The 16,842-nt window shown below is 41.2% G+C and overlaps 1 protein-coding gene across 1 annotated transcript in view; it reads right to left on the bottom strand.

Moving 5' to 3' along the window:
* The window catches only part of LOC122797744, a 1,403,591-nt gene that overhangs the window by 775,637 nt on the left and 611,112 nt on the right, over nucleotides 1-16,842 (bottom strand). Inside the window, exon 12 of the mRNA XM_044066269.1 lies at nucleotides 9,610-9,867. Coding sequence (XP_043922204.1) covers nucleotides 9,610-9,867 — 258 coding nt within the window. The remainder of the gene's footprint in view (nucleotides 1-9,609; nucleotides 9,868-16,842) is intronic.

Raw genomic sequence — 16,842 nt, forward strand, 5'->3', positions numbered from 1 at the left:
TTTTTTTGGGGGGGGGGGTAGATGGAAGCACTTTGTTTCAAACTCTTATCACTGTTCCATGTAGATGGTCATAAGTGCATCATATATATCAGATGATACTCACAAATTCACAAGTGTACACTCAGTGAAGTCACCATAAAAAGAAGTCATGTCTTACCATAATGTTCCATTTGTGTTGTCGATCTTCACTAATCCTTGACTGTGGGCTTGGTTCTAAGCCTCGGAACTGACTCAGCCATTTACTTCAGCTCGTGCCTTCCAAAACTCTCTAGCTAGTCTCTACCCATGATGGTCCTCTGCAAATTACCTCAAATCGAGTTTGCTTATAATAGTAACAGACAGACAAAAGCAACAAATAAGAGACCAAATCTGAGTCCCTATTATGAATCCAGTCTTTAGGAATATTCAGTCCACTAAGAGTCTTCAGTAGGGGGGAAGGAGGGGTGTGTGTCAAGGATTAGTGAAGATAGACAGCACAGATGGAATGTTATGGTAAGACATAACTTCTTTATCTGATGTTGTCAATCTTCACATTATCCTTGACTGTCAGAGTCCCTAGCTACCTGAATCATGGGAGGTCTCATGGAAGAATATTCCAGAGCACCATCGAATCAAATGATGCACGTCCCCTAGAGACCTGGTCCAGTTTGTAATGAGAGATAAAGGTATGAGGGGATGCCCATGTAAGCTGCTGCACAAATGTCCTCTAAAGACACTCTGACATGAAAGACCACAGAAACTGCTACAGCTATCATTGAATGAGCTTTCAAAGGACATGTTTGGTTGAAGTCCCTTTGAATTGTAAATAAATGTGATGCAATCCCCAAGCCATTTAGCTAACATAACCTTGGAAACTGGGTTAGCCAAAGAAAGTGAGGAAAAGGCAACAAACAATTGGTCGGATTTCCTGATATCTTTTGTTCTGTGAAAGTAAAAATGTAATTGTCTGTGGATGTCTAATGAGTGCAGACAGTACTCTCCCTTATTGGAAAAATTAGGGAAAAAGACTGGTAGGTGTAAAGTTTGACTGACATTAGATTCTGAAAGAATCTTGGGCAATAAGGAAGGATTAGTTCTGAGAGAAACCCTCCCCTTGTGAAATATTAAATAGGGGGGCTTGCAGGACAAAGCTTGAATTTCTGATACTCTTCTGGCTGAAGTGATAGCTACCAAAAACAGTTTTACAGGTCAAAAATTTTAAGTTGCAAGTAGCCAAAGGTTCAAAAGGGGATAAGTTGAGAGACTGTAGGACCAAGTGTAATTCCCATGGAGCGATGGGTTCTTTAAAGTGCGGCCTTAGCATAAAGGTTCCTTTCAAAAAGGCCTTACACAGTATATGAGACATAAGCAAAGAACCATCAAAACCAATGTGAAAGTTAAATATTGCAGCTAGATGTACTCAGATGGTGGAAGCTTAAGAGCCAGACTGATAAAGTCATAAATTCTAAAACTTTATTCAGAGCAGCTGTTTAATGGTCATTACTACTGTCATGCGCCCATCTAGCAAATCTTTCCCATTTATTATGGTACAGTTTTCTAGTTGAAGACTTGTGATGAGCTAGAACGATTTGTCGAACTGGTGATGAAAGGGAAGAAAGCCTGGCAATCATGGGAATTGGATAAAGCATGCAGTGAGCTTGAGATGCTGGAGATTCAGATGAACCATTCCTTCTGGGTGAAATAGCAGATATGGAGCTGGGTCCAGAATCCAGAGTTTCCGAAGTAGGTGAGGTCAAATGAAGGGAAACTACACCTGTTGAGGCCAGAATGGGACAATAAGGATTATTGTGTTCTTTGCCTCTTGGCTTTCTTTAGAAACTGCCATACAGAACAATCGTGTAGACCAGCGTCTCTGGGTGACTCCCCAGGAGGGGGGATTAGGGCAAAGTAACTGCTGCACTTGTTCAGGGGGAAGCAAACATGTCACAGCAAGGTTGGCCCCAGTGCCGGAAAATCTCTTCCGCCACTGCTGGATTGAGAGACAACTTGTGAGGCATCAGGATAGCACTGTTTAATTTGTCCACTATCATGATGGAGCTCCCTGGAATGTGCTTTGCTGTTAGAAAGCAGTTGGAAGAAATTGCCCATTGCCAAATGCCGAGGGCTTCTCGACAAAGTGGATAAAATTTGGTTCCCCCTTGTTTGTTGATATACCAGACTACTGACATGTTGTCCATCTGAATTGCCACTGTTCTCAAGGGGAAGGCATTTGAAATGCTTGAACCGCTAACAGCAACACCCTCATCTCTAGGACACTATGTAAATTGGCCTCCATTTGGGACAAGTACCTTGGACTGTCCTTCCCAGATAATATTCCCCCACCCTATCAGGGAAGCATCCGTGGCAACTACAGCTTGGGGCTGTAGAAGAGAAATAGGCGGCCCAAAAGGATCTTGCTGGAATGCAGCCACCAAGACAGATCTTGTTTGCAATGATTGGTGATCAAGATATGATGGGACATCAACTGAATCTAATGACCATTGGGAGGTCAGAAGCCATTGAAGAATCCGCATGTGATATCTGGCCATGGGAGCTAAAGTAAAAGAAGCTGCCATCGACCCTAGCATCTGCAGGATGATCCTCGCTGGAACACTTCTGATGTTCTTCGTGTTTCACTTTTGCAATCATCACCTGTGGGTTATCCCTGCTGTGGTAGCCCTCTGCCGGCCCGAATACCAGAGTCAATGGTTTTTGTGCGCTGGCTGCGGTGGCCTGTAGTCTGACGTCAGGTCATCAGTACTATAAAGCAAGGCAGCCGACGTCATTACATCAGTCTTTCTTGCCGTGGAGCCCGTAGCAGAAGCAGTTCGCACAAGTGCCGATTGGTCACTATCAGAAGTCGTATTTCAACAGAAAACGTCTAAAGCCAAGTACCCCGTTGAGGACCTTTTTTTTCTTGCTCTAACCAATGTCCGAAAAAGTTAACAATTGTCTTGCCTGTGGAAAACAGATCCCACACCGAGACTTTCTTTCTTACTGCATCACTTGTTTAGGCCCAGACCATGACATTCCTAGTTGCTGGTTCTGTGCCCTCTTTAATGTGAGACCCATTTGCCGTAGAGATCTTTTTGTAGACAATTATTTTCACATTCCGTCTTCGAATTCCGATATGATGTCAATCAGCTAACAATCCACCGACATTCTGAAAAAACAGAGAGAGACAGGCCCACACAAGGCTATGCCTTCCGACGATGCTACCGCTAAGCAAGTAGTCAGTTCTCTGGAATTCAGTGAGGTGCTTTCGCAGGCCCTGATGCCTGACTCGCTTTCTACACAGGCCACTGCAGAGACCCTTTCGGAGTTTGGTATGCCGCAGAAATCCACTTCATCTTCCAAGCTTTTGGCTCCCTCTCCCTCGGGTGGATCCGGAACCACAACGCAGGCAATGGATTCTGAGGAGGCCGTTCGAACTACCGATTCTAGAAGGGCTTCTAATATCAGGCCTCCCAGAAGACCTCCTACTCCACCCTGGGACCTGATTTATGTGTTAGAGAAACTAACCTTACCTCCTTTCAAACCTGCCGCTTCAACAGAATTGAAATACCTCTCCTGGAAGACTGCCTTCCTACTAGCTATCACCTCAGCCAGAAGGGTCTCAGAACTTTAAGCTGTCATGCCCTTCATAATTTTCCATGCAGACAGAGTCTCCCTGAGGACTAATCCCTCCTTTATGCCCAAGGTGGTATTTGATGTGGCCCTTAACCAGGCCATACACCTTCCCACCTTCTTCCCCAACCCTCAAAACAAGGGGGAAAGAATTCTACACTCACTAGACGTGCACAGACAATTCAGATCCTATCTGGACCACACTAAGCTGTTCAGAAAAACTGACTAGGTTCTTGTAAAGCTTTGCCCCAAGGGCAGAGGAGAAGCCCATCTCCAAAACCATTTCCAAATGGATTTCACATTGTATCCATTTTTGCTACAGACTACATAGGAAACCCATCCCTATGTCAATCCGTACCCACTCCACTAGGGCAACCTCCACTTCCACTGTCTTCCTCAGAGGAGTTCCTACCAGGGACATATTAGAAGCGGCCACCTGGACCTCTGCCCATACCTTTACAAAGCATTACCACCTACCTCTCATTCTGAAGTCTAGGGCAGGGTTTGCCTCTGCAATTCTGCAGGGCCTCCTGACCTATATCTAGGACTCTATCTTTCCTTCCATCCTTTACCTCAGCTTTGGGAATCTTCCCACAGCTGATGACTGCAACAGTGAAACACAAACATAGTACAGTTGTATATACTTACCATAAATGTAGATGTTAAAGTGTATTCACTGTTGCAGTCTTGGTTTCCCTCCCTGCATCCCCCTTCTCACATCTTCCCCTAGGGGGATACATGCTTCCCAGGGTGGCTCTTAGCCACCAGGACCATTTCTCTCTTTTCCCTTGTGCTTCTGATGGGTTAGGGCAAGAAAAACTAATGTAATGATGTCGGTTGCCTTGCTTTATAGTACTGACAACCTGACAGACTACAGGTAACAGCAGCCAGCGCACAAAAACATTGACTCGGGTATTCGGGTCGCCCAAGGGCTACCTCAGTAGGGATAACCCACAAGTGATGACTGCAACAGTGAATACACTCTAACATCTACATTTATGGTAGGTGTACACAACTGTACTTTCTGAATAATGTGGTTTACTTGTGATCTGATTTTTAGGAATCTTTCTAATGGGAGTGATGCTTTTACCATCACCATGTTTAACAGGGATTCGATAAATTCCATCTGTTGTGTGGGTTCTAGATGTGACTTTTTGTAATTTACTGTGATGCCGAAGGTACTGCAAAGATGAAGAGTGTAATCTCTTGCCTTTATGGGCTGACACCTGGTGGTAGCGGTAAGGCACCAGTCATCGAAATATGGAAAAACTCAAAATCCCAGCAGTCTGAGATGAGCTGCTACCACTGCCATGCATTTGGTAAACACCTTGGGGGCTGTGGTGAGACCAAAGGGCAGTGCTCTGAACTGATACTGACCATCTCCCAGCCGGAAGCACAGGAGTCTTTTGGAGCATTTGTCCATTTTTGTGTGGTAATATGCATCCTGAAGATCTATAGAACACATCCAATCATCATCTTCCAAGAATGGAAGTATTGACTGTACTGAGACCATCTGGAAGTTGGTTTATTGAACTGACTTGTTGAACTTGCTGAGATCCAAAATGGGTCTCCAGTCCCCTGTCTTTTTGGACACTAAAAAAGAATAGAGTAAAATCCGGATCCTTTCTGGTCTGGGGAACTTACTGGATGACTCCTTTGTTGAGCAGTTTTTGAATCTCTATGACTGCTGCCTACCTGTGACTGGGTGGAACATCTGGGAGTCTTTTTTGAGTTTTCTTGGTTGAAAGAGGAATGACATAACCTCTGGAAATGATCCTCTGCACCCATTTGTCCATAGTCATTTGTAGCCAAGACAGATTGGTGCAGCGATAATCATCCCCTGACTGCCACCAGAGGAAGGCAATCGCACCTCCGTTCATAAGCACTGGTAAGAATTAACAGAGAAAGAATCTCTGGACCCCTGGCTCTGTGGGCCACTTCTGCTTCTAGAATGGCGTCTTCCATTGTTACCTCCCCCTCTGCCCCAGGAGAAGTCCTTGCCATGGGAGTCCTGGAAAGGCCCTTGCGACTTTTGAACCATAGTGTCCCACTTCTCTGGATCCTACAGTTGGGCCATTGAGGAGTGGAGAAGCATATACCCACGGCAGAAAGAGTCTTTGCATCTTTTTCGCATCTGGCTAGTGTGTCTTTCATCTTGGGTCCAAACAAAGATATTCCATCAAAAAGAGTACTGATGAATGAAGATTCAAATGGCTCCACAAAGTCACACAAGTGCATCCAGATGCATCTCCTGATGGCTATGCTTGAACCTGCTCCTCTTGTCCCTTCACCTGCATAAGCAATAAGCATCCCGGACAAGTTGGAAATGGATTCAAGGGTGGCGAGCTAAGAAGTAACTGACTCGAACCCCTTCAGCTACTACTCCTCCGAGAGTATCTGAAAGTTCTTTTACTCAGATCTCTCTGCAACCTGGTAGTGTGTTACATGTAATTCAAAGACCTGAGAGCGAAGGTCAATGAAGGATAAATGTGCTTCCCAAACCTATCCATAGTCCTAGACTCCTTGTTAGAAGGATGGATAGTAGGACTTTCTTCTGCAAGTTCCTTTTTTGTGGCTGCTGCTATCATCATGGCGTCAACTGGGATACTCTTAGCCCAATGTTGTTCATCCTTAAGGGCAGACAGAATTTGTTCAGGTCTCTTGGGGATCGGCTCAATGGAGTCCAGAATTTTCTGGGCCCACTGAGTGAAATTTAATAACTCATCAGCAGGTGGAGAGATCCAAGAGTAAACCAATTCCTCTGAGGAAGGTTGAAGGAAAGTCCAGTCACCCCTCTGTTTCAGGATTTCTAGGATGTCCCCAAAGGAAACATCAGGGTGCGACTTAGGGGAACCTTCCCCTTCACTGAAATGTGTCCTCAGTGAAAGATTCTTCAGGGGAGTCCAACTCTTGCACTTTTTATTTGCAGGTACATTCTCGGTGGGGTGGTCCAGGGAAGAAAAACCCACCAAGGTGGATCACTCCTGAGGCTTTTATGCCCTCTGTTCCAGGGATGAAGGCTGACAGAAGCTCTGGTCGAAGGGATAGAAATGATACTTGGACCGAGAAGGGTGGCAAGGACAGAGTCCACAATGGACAAAGCCTTCTCCAGGATCTGAAAGGCTGGCCCCCTAGCAGAGGAATGGGAGCCAGGAACTTAAAATAGACTCCTGTTTAACAGTGGCCCCACCCCACACTAAGGAAGACGCCTCCGAATTAAAAGCCTGGCTCGAGCTTATGAATGCTGAGGCACCGAGTGGCATGGACAGCTCTGAAAGAATTGACGTCGAACCCTGGCTTCAGAACCAGCAAAAAAGCCCCAACCCCAGGAAGTCTCCGGTTCCGACAAACCGGAAGAGCTCAAGGCGATCCTCAGTTCCAGAGAAGAAATTCTAACCAAACAGAAAGAGCTGAGAGTGATGCCAGAGGCTCCAAAGGCTCAGTAGGAGTTGGAGGAGGAATCTGAGACCATCTATTAAGGACCAGTTCCAGAGTCGAGTTGGCTGGGAACTGAATCCCCTTCACCATTAGGAGCTGATCGATCAGTCTCAATGTCTGATTCACAAACACTTAGTGGACCGAATGGGCAAAACAGAGGGAGACCCGGGTGGTCTCAGTTCCAAGAAGGGACTGGGTGGCATATCAGCAAAAGGATCCACTGAGGGCGAATATGTGGCCCTTGTGAAAGATGTAATAGTAAACTGCTTCAGTACCGATTAAACAACTGGTACCAAAGCTCCAGATGCCCGTTCTGAAATTTGAGTAAAGGTGGAATCGTCCGAGCCTATTGGTGCTGCAGAAGCTGTCAACACCATAGGTTGCTTAGTTAATTTTGAAGGCAGCTCCGAGGAACTCCTCAGAACCAAATGTGGTGTTTTTTTTTCTTAGAAGAGGATGACGAGCTGGCTTCAGTTCTTGGACCAGATATGGCCTCTTCAAAATCACCTTTTAAAGTCCCTTTAAGATTAATTTGTTTCTCCACTCAAAGTCCTGGCAGAGAAACCATGACAAATAGTGCAATCCTCCTGGAGGTGGACCACGCCAAGGCAATAAACAAAAAATACATGCCCATCAAAATTGGGCATCTTTCTATCGCACTTTTGGCACCTCTTGAAGCCAGAGGTGCCCTTAGATATCTTAACCATGCTAGAGAAAAAGGTATAGCATAGAAGCGCGCACACACACACAAAGAATGAGGGGGAGAGCTCAAAAAAAGGTCTCCTCTCTCTTTTTTTTAATGCACAGAAAAAGGGAGAAATGAATCGAAAATGGTAATAAGAAATACGGTAATGGTAAGGAAAGGTAGAATAAAGTACCAACAATGGCACGGAAAAGGCTACCTTGTGGAAGAAAGGAGAGAAGACACTTGCACTAAAAAATTAGATAGGAGTGGGTAGAAAACAACTATGGAAAAATATAGAGAAAAATGAGATACATATAGAAAAAAATTACAGTAATTAACAGCCAAAGCTCGAGAGACAGCCCAAACGTGTCTAACAAGGAAGAGGCAAATGAAATCTGGGGTAATTTAAAGAGGAGCATCATGGGTAGAGTCTAGCTAGACAGTTTTGGAAGGAGCAAGCTAAAGTAATCGGCAGAGTTGGTTCCGAGGCTCAGAACACAGCCCATAGTCAAGGATAACGTGATGATTGACATCAGATGTAATATTTACTGCAAAGCACTACCAACAGCAAAATTTCTTCTCAGCCATTATGAATTTCTGCCAATTACCCCCCCCCCCCATTTTAATTAGACAAAAGACACAAGGGGAAGCACACATTTCATACTAAAAAAGGATAGCCTTTTCAGGCGATGCCTCAATACTCCTTGAAGGCAATTCTCAGTATTGTGAAGCATATACTGTATATGTGAAATACCACCTCAATAAAGAAAAAAAATCTTTACTTCTCACTGGGAGTAATAACCCACTTAATAGATTTGGGCTTCTCTTATCAGTGCATAAAAAAAAATCAGTTTCTCCCAATTTATTTCTTTTTTAACTGGGTAATTAAACTGGTTCAATGATCATATTCAACCTTGACCTATGTCACAGGTAATACATACAAATTAATACAAACTGTTTTGTTTAAATCATACAAAACATAGAAAAGTACAAGTATAGATAATATATGCATTACAAATGTAAAACTAATTTACAACATTTAACATTATGTTTTAACCGGTTAGACTACACAGTTAATGGTATTAGTTAGAATTGAGTCATTTTAGTTATATTACACTAGATTCCAACAGTTCTAGAAAATGCTCAGCAAATGCCATATTTGCTTGGATACTTAAGAGAATTAAATGTAGCCTACATAATATGCAGAAAGGACATCTGCCCCTTACCTATTATCCTGGAAGCAATGAAAACTGCAGGTGAACTGAGAATATTAGATTACTTCTAAAACAGGTATAGTCTAATTTTGCAGATGGTTGTAGCTGGAAGGAGCGACATTGCTAAAGTCTCAGTCTACTAGTACAAGGATGAATACAGATTCTTCCAGAAAGATGACAGAGCCCTTTTCTGTGAACAAATCGGACTTCAAGAAAATGACTGAAAGGTTAGTTTGTGAGTTGAAGTGAACAAAAGTTTCAACTTAAATGAAAAAAGCACAACCACCTACTGGAAAGCAAATCAGCTTTGTGAAGCATTACACAGTGATAGTCAAAATATAAAGAAAGCACAATAAACCTTGCATACTTTATTAGTGGGAGTCTATTACTCAAGTGCTGTGATAAGGATATCACACCAGCTGTTCAAGAGAATGTTCCTATATAAATGTAATACAAAACTGAAGACAGCTCCCCTCCTACACACACACACACACACACACACACACACACACACACACACACACACACACACACACACACAAACTGCTGTGATTATATCACTGGACAATATCAGGTGGGATCTGCATGACACACATGCAAATGTAAATATAAACACTAGTATACAATTTTATTTTAGTGTAACTGATAATTTTTTTTTTTTTTTACCTGGTGTGCATTTTCTTTCAGTATAAACTGCTCTGGAGAAACACCAAGAACTTTGGGATCCATGAGTGCCTTGCTGTGAAGATCCGTTAAACATACAATTTTAACATAAGCAGCCCGTGAGCCAGTATTTCTCACAATGAATTCAACTTTGCTATTTCTGTTAGGAATAATGCTGATTGTTGCCACATAACTATCAGACAGTTTTTTAACACCTTCCAAGATTATGTTGCTTGTTCCTCCATAACCAGAAAGGGGAATCTAAAATAAAAACCAGAAGGAAAGAAATCAAACGGAGAATGACAAATGTATTTGCCATGATTTTTCAAAGAATTTGTCTGAAAACACAAGCAAAAACTAACAAAACTACAAACTGTATTGCTTCAGAACATGCTCAATCCAAAATATCTGCATTTAAACTGTAAGAGATTTCTGATGACTGTCAAATGTTGCATGCACATTCTAAACCTCTCTAGAAAAATTATCAGGAAAATAGCTCATGACACATCTACAAAAACTGCTCTTTTTTAAAGGTATAAATGCTCTTGCACAGCTTTAAATTAAAATCCTGTTCATAGTATCATATATGCGTGTATAATTAGGGAAATGCTAGCACATTCGCAGTTACAAGAAAATCACTTTTTTTGCTCTTGCTCGCTGGACCTATGCACAAGAGGCGATATATTGGCCAAACTTTAAGTTTCAGGAAATTTTATCTCCAAACCCAACATACAAAACATTTACTAAGACTGCCATGGCAGGGAGATTAAGCAATAAGGAGCGAGTACGACTTTGAATGCAGGTCCTCAAATAGAATAACAAAACAGATTAAAGTATCAGGAAGTATTACAAGAACCAAGTCAACACACAAATGGAGAAAAGAGTTTTTACCACTAGGGATGAATGTTAAGTATAAAAAAAAAAAAAAAAAGAGAGAGAGACAAGGGGGGAACAAAATTTGAGACTATTAGCAAAGGAACCAAGGTACTGGGATCAAACAACTGGAGAGAGTAAAGCTAATGGAGCAGGATAAGGCCAAGCACAAGTTTGGGCTGCAGGTAAGAGAATGCCTTCACTACCAGGAACTGATAAAGAGAAGCTGGTCGAGTCTAGAACAGAAGCTGCTGTTTAAAAAATAAGGGATAATTAATTGGGACATAAAAATACAACAGAACTATAATAATTAGAGGAAGTTAGAAAAGACTGGGAAGACAGGAAAGGAAATTTATAAAGGAACAATGGGAGGACATCTGTATGGCTCTTAAGTATGCAACTGAGTCCAGAAATGTACAAGTTTTGCTTGGAAGTGTAGGCATATGTGTTTTTATACCCTAAACAGGCTTCAGAATAATACTTTTTTTCCCTGATGTAGGCAGATTTTGGAGATGAGATGGAAAAGTGTTAATTGTGAAACTTTTTTTTTTTTTGAGAATGTAATGCGTTGGCAGACTAATCATTCCCTAGAGAGTACACTGACAAATGCCAGAGGAGTATATCACTAACTTAGGAAATTAGTTCCTTTTGAGCTGGGATACAAGATCTGAATTGATGAGACACAGTAAGACCTTCTAAAGTTTAATGCTGTTGCTTCCACATATAAATAACTATAAAATGGAAATCAAATTTTAAACCAACTGCAGTACTGAATATTAAAAGGGGGATAAAAACTGGAGATGGGATTTTTAGAAAAGGGAAGAAATAAACAGAATTTGGTGAAACAATACATGCAAAATAATGATCAAGAGGAGGTGTTCTGAGACTCAAGAGGAGGTGTTGTGAGATTTAAGGGATGGCAGGACTTGAGCAATTTATGTAATGCTGGAGTGAACAACAATGTTAAAAAGAAGACAATGCTGTCCACACCATGGAAATGAAAAGTTTTACTATGGCTTGTTTTCATTTCTATTACTGTATGTGTGCATACATCACTGTTTAAAATGTGAACATTTAATAAATGTACTTAAAAAAAACTGTCATCCCAGATTTAAACACGTGCTGCGGTAGCATTGTCGCCTCACAGTATGACGTTGTCCTGTTCGATTCTCAGCTAAAGCGTCCTCTGTGTGGAGACATGCGTGAATGGGCGAACCTTCGTTGAAGGTTGTGCGTCAGAGCTGGCAACTCAGCATGTAAAAATCTACTGCCAATCATTAGTGGGCTGGAGTTCCGCTGTGGCGACCCCTAACTGGGAAAAGCCGAAAGACACAACAAGTTAATATTGAAGCTGTTCAAGTCATTCTGTTCTCATCAGTATAGAGGATTTTAGCAGTGGCATCTTTCAGAGAGAAAAAAGGTGAATTTATGGAGGAATGGTAATATTCTTCTGTCTGTTTTAATTTTTGTTTATTTAACATTTGTTAACTGGGAGTCTGACTTGGAACAAAGCCAATTTTTAGAGGAGGCCAGAGAAGAAACGCTCCAGACGCATGTCTTTGTAATGTGGAAGGAAACCGGAGCACCCAGAGGAAACCCACAAGCAGGGAGGACGTGCAGACTCTGCACAGAAGACACCCCAGCCGAGAATCAAACCGGAGAACCTCTTGCTGTGAGGAGACAGCGTTACCGCTGCACCACTGCGCCGTCCAGCTCAATATACGCATTTCTGGCCAACTATTACTTTACCTTGCCTGAAAATTTTTCATACACCCAGTACTCAGAAAAACAGAATAAAATGAAACTTTGCACATTATATTTAACTAGATCAGCAGTGACTGCAATACAAACTGAAAAATAATTTAAAATGTGGATATAATTTTAGGAACTGCAGTTAGACTTCTAGTATAAAAGTCAAACATACAACTACATCATGGGATAATTTTGCCCTTATCAAAACAGTTCTGTTGTGTTTAGCTTGGCATGTTACAGAGACATTTTATGCTGCTTAGATGGACACACAAGATTGGGACATAGATATACAAATTTGAATTTATTTTGCCAAGTTTGTCTAGAAGTCACATAACCATCAAAAAATGCCAACAGAATATTGTGCATCTGTGTTAGGTGTCACAATGTACTGAAAAAAGTAGCAATTAAATATATTGACACAAGTGCAACCCTCCTACACAAAAGAGCAGGTTTCAAACACTAAAATGTCAAAGATATTTTGTATGGAGTGGGGTAGAATTAACATTCCATTTTTAATGGCAGATGCCTTTTTGCAATATGGAATGGGATAAAACATTAACTGTGTACACTGTATCCATATATACTTTTTTGAATTTGTTCAGTTATCTAGAAGACAACCTCTTTATGGCATTGCATTTTTTCCAGTCTTATGCTATATAGAGTATCAGATCACATCTCAACAAAGTGCTCACTGCAGTGTGGACAGCGGCAATGAGTTTCAGGCATACCCCCCCCCCCCAAATGCATATTTCTTATTTTAAGAATTTGTGCTGGCAAAAATACATAATACCCTGAAAGGGTAAACAAAACTTCAGTTGGATAACTTTTCTTAGGTGTTCATCATGCCTAATTAGGAAATGCCTCTGTAAAACATGAGTATCTGCACCAGACAGTAACACGTGTTCAGTAATGTATATTTTTTCTATTAGCACAACTTCGCTACACATTAATAGTAGCTACATGTACCATCCAACCTTTCATCTTGTAAAGCAGAAATTGGATTCATAAAACTAAACTCAGTACATGGAAAAAAAATTCGTAATCACTTAATTTGGGTATATCCATTTTTTTTTATTTTAATTGTTCACATCTACCATTTTACTGTTGTGTTGAATGACAGTCCGTCAATGTCAAACTTTCTATCAATAACCCTGACTCTCTCACCTTTCTTTATTCCTGGTCTTTTCCTCTCTTTCACCCCCACCACTGCTCCTCCAACTAACCTATATTGTTAATCCTCTCCTAATATCCGTTCGTTACCCACCTCATTTCCTTACCTATCTACTGTTATCTCAACTTCTCCAATATCAGATCTCTTTCTACTTATGCAGACCCCCCCATTACTGATTATGCCCTTCCTCCTTTTTTTGCTCTTGCTCAAGTGACATCCAACTTCAGTTATGTCAATATACAAAGTGAACCTATGTGCATTATCATTGCTCGTGTAACGGCAGCTATTACATATTAACATGTCATTGTCTTATGTATGATAATAGAACTTCTAAAGTATACAATAAATTACTATTTACGTATCAATATTACCTGCAAAGTAATGCTTAAAATGTTTAATGTTTTTTCTATTCATTGTGAAAATGTATTTTATGTGGAACTTTCCTCCCTGGGCCTCAGCTGAAAATGGGACTTGTGCCTAGTCAGACTTTCCATGTAAACAAAGGACAATAAAACTCCACTCTGTATTCTCATGTAACATGTTTGTCCCCTACGTAGAGAATTAGGAATACAGGTTCCAACAATTAATTTGCTTTTCAGAATTGTGGTGGCAGTCTTGACCTTGCCAAGTTCATTGCTCTAGCAAACATTTACTAGGTCCTGAAGTCAGTTGACAAGTTCTGGGCTGACATAGGCCTACTATATAAACACATGCAGCACATGAACTATACAGTCTCTTCTGTAGTTAACCCTTTTATGGGCTGCTAATGCTTTGGTTCACTGCTCACAACAATGGCGCCAAGGTAAACATGTGCTGTGCCATTACACCCATGGCATTACATTCTTCTGCACAAGCAATAAAATTCCAAATGCATCTTACAGTGTCTTTATGAGAACTTTCACAGTGTGCAGGTCTTTATGCATGATCATGGCAAACTCAATGTCATATTGCCTGAATTCACAACAGCCTTGGAAGAGCAGGAGGAGGTAATCTATAACAATGTCTCTCCCTTCATACAAGTACTGCATACATTTTCTGAAATAAAATTATGACTGGATTTAACTTCAGTCAACAGAATTAATAAAAATGTTATTCCTGCTGAACTGCAAGAATTTCAATATGCACATGCAAAGACTGTTGCTCATGAGATGGTGAAAGGTAAGTAGAGAAACAGACCAGTTGTTTTGCAGAGAGCCACTCGTTTAAAGCTCTGAAAGATTCAAGATGCTGTAGCCACCTATCTTCAAAGTGTTTTTTCCTGGAGGATCAGTCATTTTTTGACACAGAACAGGCTAAGGATGAAATACATTTTATCCAACTAAAAGTAGGTCAGTGAGCAGAAGGGAGCTCTGCTTCTTATTCTTCTGACTGTAAAGTTCATGGAGAGACTGACAGTGAAACCTTTTCCAATGTTCAAAAAGAAAATGCTTGAGAGAGAGGAAAAAGCACAGGAGTTGTCTAGAAGAATCAGCAGCAGTACCTTGGACCTGAACAAGAGTCTGGTAGTGGGAAATGGAGATAAACAAAGATAATCAGCAACTTTGAAATTAGTGAATACATGGAAGACTATAAAAGCATCTCATCACATTTGTGAAATATGGTTCTGCAAGAAAAAGTGGCTGAAAAACACGATGTTTGTTGACTTTATTAATCTTGTGGGTGGACTGTAAAACATATACCTCACTTTACATCAAATCTTTCAAAGACACAAATCAGGAAAACAATTTTTGTTCTTATTAATATTTGTAAAAAAACATTTCATGATATAAACTGAATGTTATATACAGTAAACAGTTTTGTGTAGTCAGGAGTATTTTAATTGGGGGAGGGGATCTATTCAGTCGCTGTTGTATGCATTAAAGATTTTACAGGTAACAAACTTCTTTTTTCTTACAACTAAAGAATTATGTACTTACCATAACGTTTCCATGTGAGTTGCTCATCTTGCCTTCATTCTTAAAAATGGGCTCGAAGCCAATCCTTGGCTCTGAAGTCAGCCTACTACAAAGCTTGAGGTCTTCAGATAGCTCGAGGCCATGCCCTATCCCATGATGCACCTAGAGTTACATCAGATCTTGTTTGCTGCATATAATAATACCATATGTCATTCTATCACTCTAAGAAAAAGCTATAGAAGGGTGGAGCAACCAGGAAGAATCCAACATCTTGGTCTTCGAAAAACCCTGTAGGGGGTAGGAGGGTGGGAAGTAAGAATGAAGGAAAGATGAACAACTGACATGGAATGTTATGGTAAGTACATAACTTCTTTATGTAAAGTTGTTCTATCTCGCCGTTCATTCTTCCAGATGGATAACGTCCCAAGCACCATCTCGGGTGGCTCACGGGAGTATGTTTTTCAGGACAGTAGACCCAAAGGAGGCCCTGTCCCTGCAGGCCCTGTCAACTTTGTAATGAGTGATAAAGGTATGAGGTCTTGACAAAGTGGCTACTGCACAAATGTTATCGATAGGAAGTCTAGCAGAAAAAGCAGAGGCTGTAGACACTGCTCTGGTAGAACGAGCCTTAATTTTTTGTTGTAAGGGCATATTAGCAGCTGAATAAACAAATGTGATACAATCAGATAGCCATTTACAGTTGTTTTTGCCACTGGCATACCTTTTCTGGAATCTGAAAAGGAAAGGAAAAGCTGTTCTGATTTTCTAAAGTCTTCTGTCCTATCCAAGTAAAATCTGAGCTGTCTATGAACATCAAGCTTGTGCAGCATATAAGTTGTTGGAGCGACTGCGGAAGAACACTGGCAAATCAATTTGGTTAAGGTTAGCTTCAGTACAAACTTTAGGCAAAAAAAGGGATTAGTTCAAAGTGAGACTCTCAGCATGGAAAATCAAATAAGGAGGCTTAATGAACAAGGCTTGAAGCTCTGACACTCTGCGGGCAGAAGTGATAGCTACTAAAAAGATAGTCTTCCATGACAAATATTTCAGATCACATGAGGAAGCTGGTTCGAATGGAGGGAGAATAATGTGAGAAAGCATAAAATTTAGATTCCATGGGGTATACAGAGATTTCACAGGTGGTCTGAGATGAAAGGTTCCTTTGAGAAAGGCTTTGGATAGTTTGTGTGACATTACGTTCAATTCTTCAAATCCAAGGTGAAAATTAGAGAGAGCAGCAAGTTGAACCTGAACTGTTGCTGCTGCAGCTCCTTTGGTGAAACTCATGGACAAGAACTCTAGTATGGAGGCCATAGGGGCTATTGTAGGGATCAATGTTGTTTTGAGAGGCTCATACAGAAAATGTTTTCCATTTGCTAAGGTATAGCTTCCCCGTAGAGGATTTATGAGAGGATATTAGGATGTGCTGCATCTCATTAGAAAGGTTATGGAACCTGGCTATGATGGGAATTGGAGCAGCCAAGCAGTCAGCTTCAGGGACTGAAGAGAGGGATGAAGTTCCACTGACGAGTGCATCAGTAAATC

Source organism: Protopterus annectens, chromosome 3.part1 (assembly GCF_019279795.1).
Source record: "Protopterus annectens isolate FY-2018-M chromosome 3.part1, PAN1.0, whole genome shotgun sequence".
Taxonomy (NCBI): Eukaryota; Metazoa; Chordata; order Ceratodontiformes; family Protopteridae; genus Protopterus; species Protopterus annectens.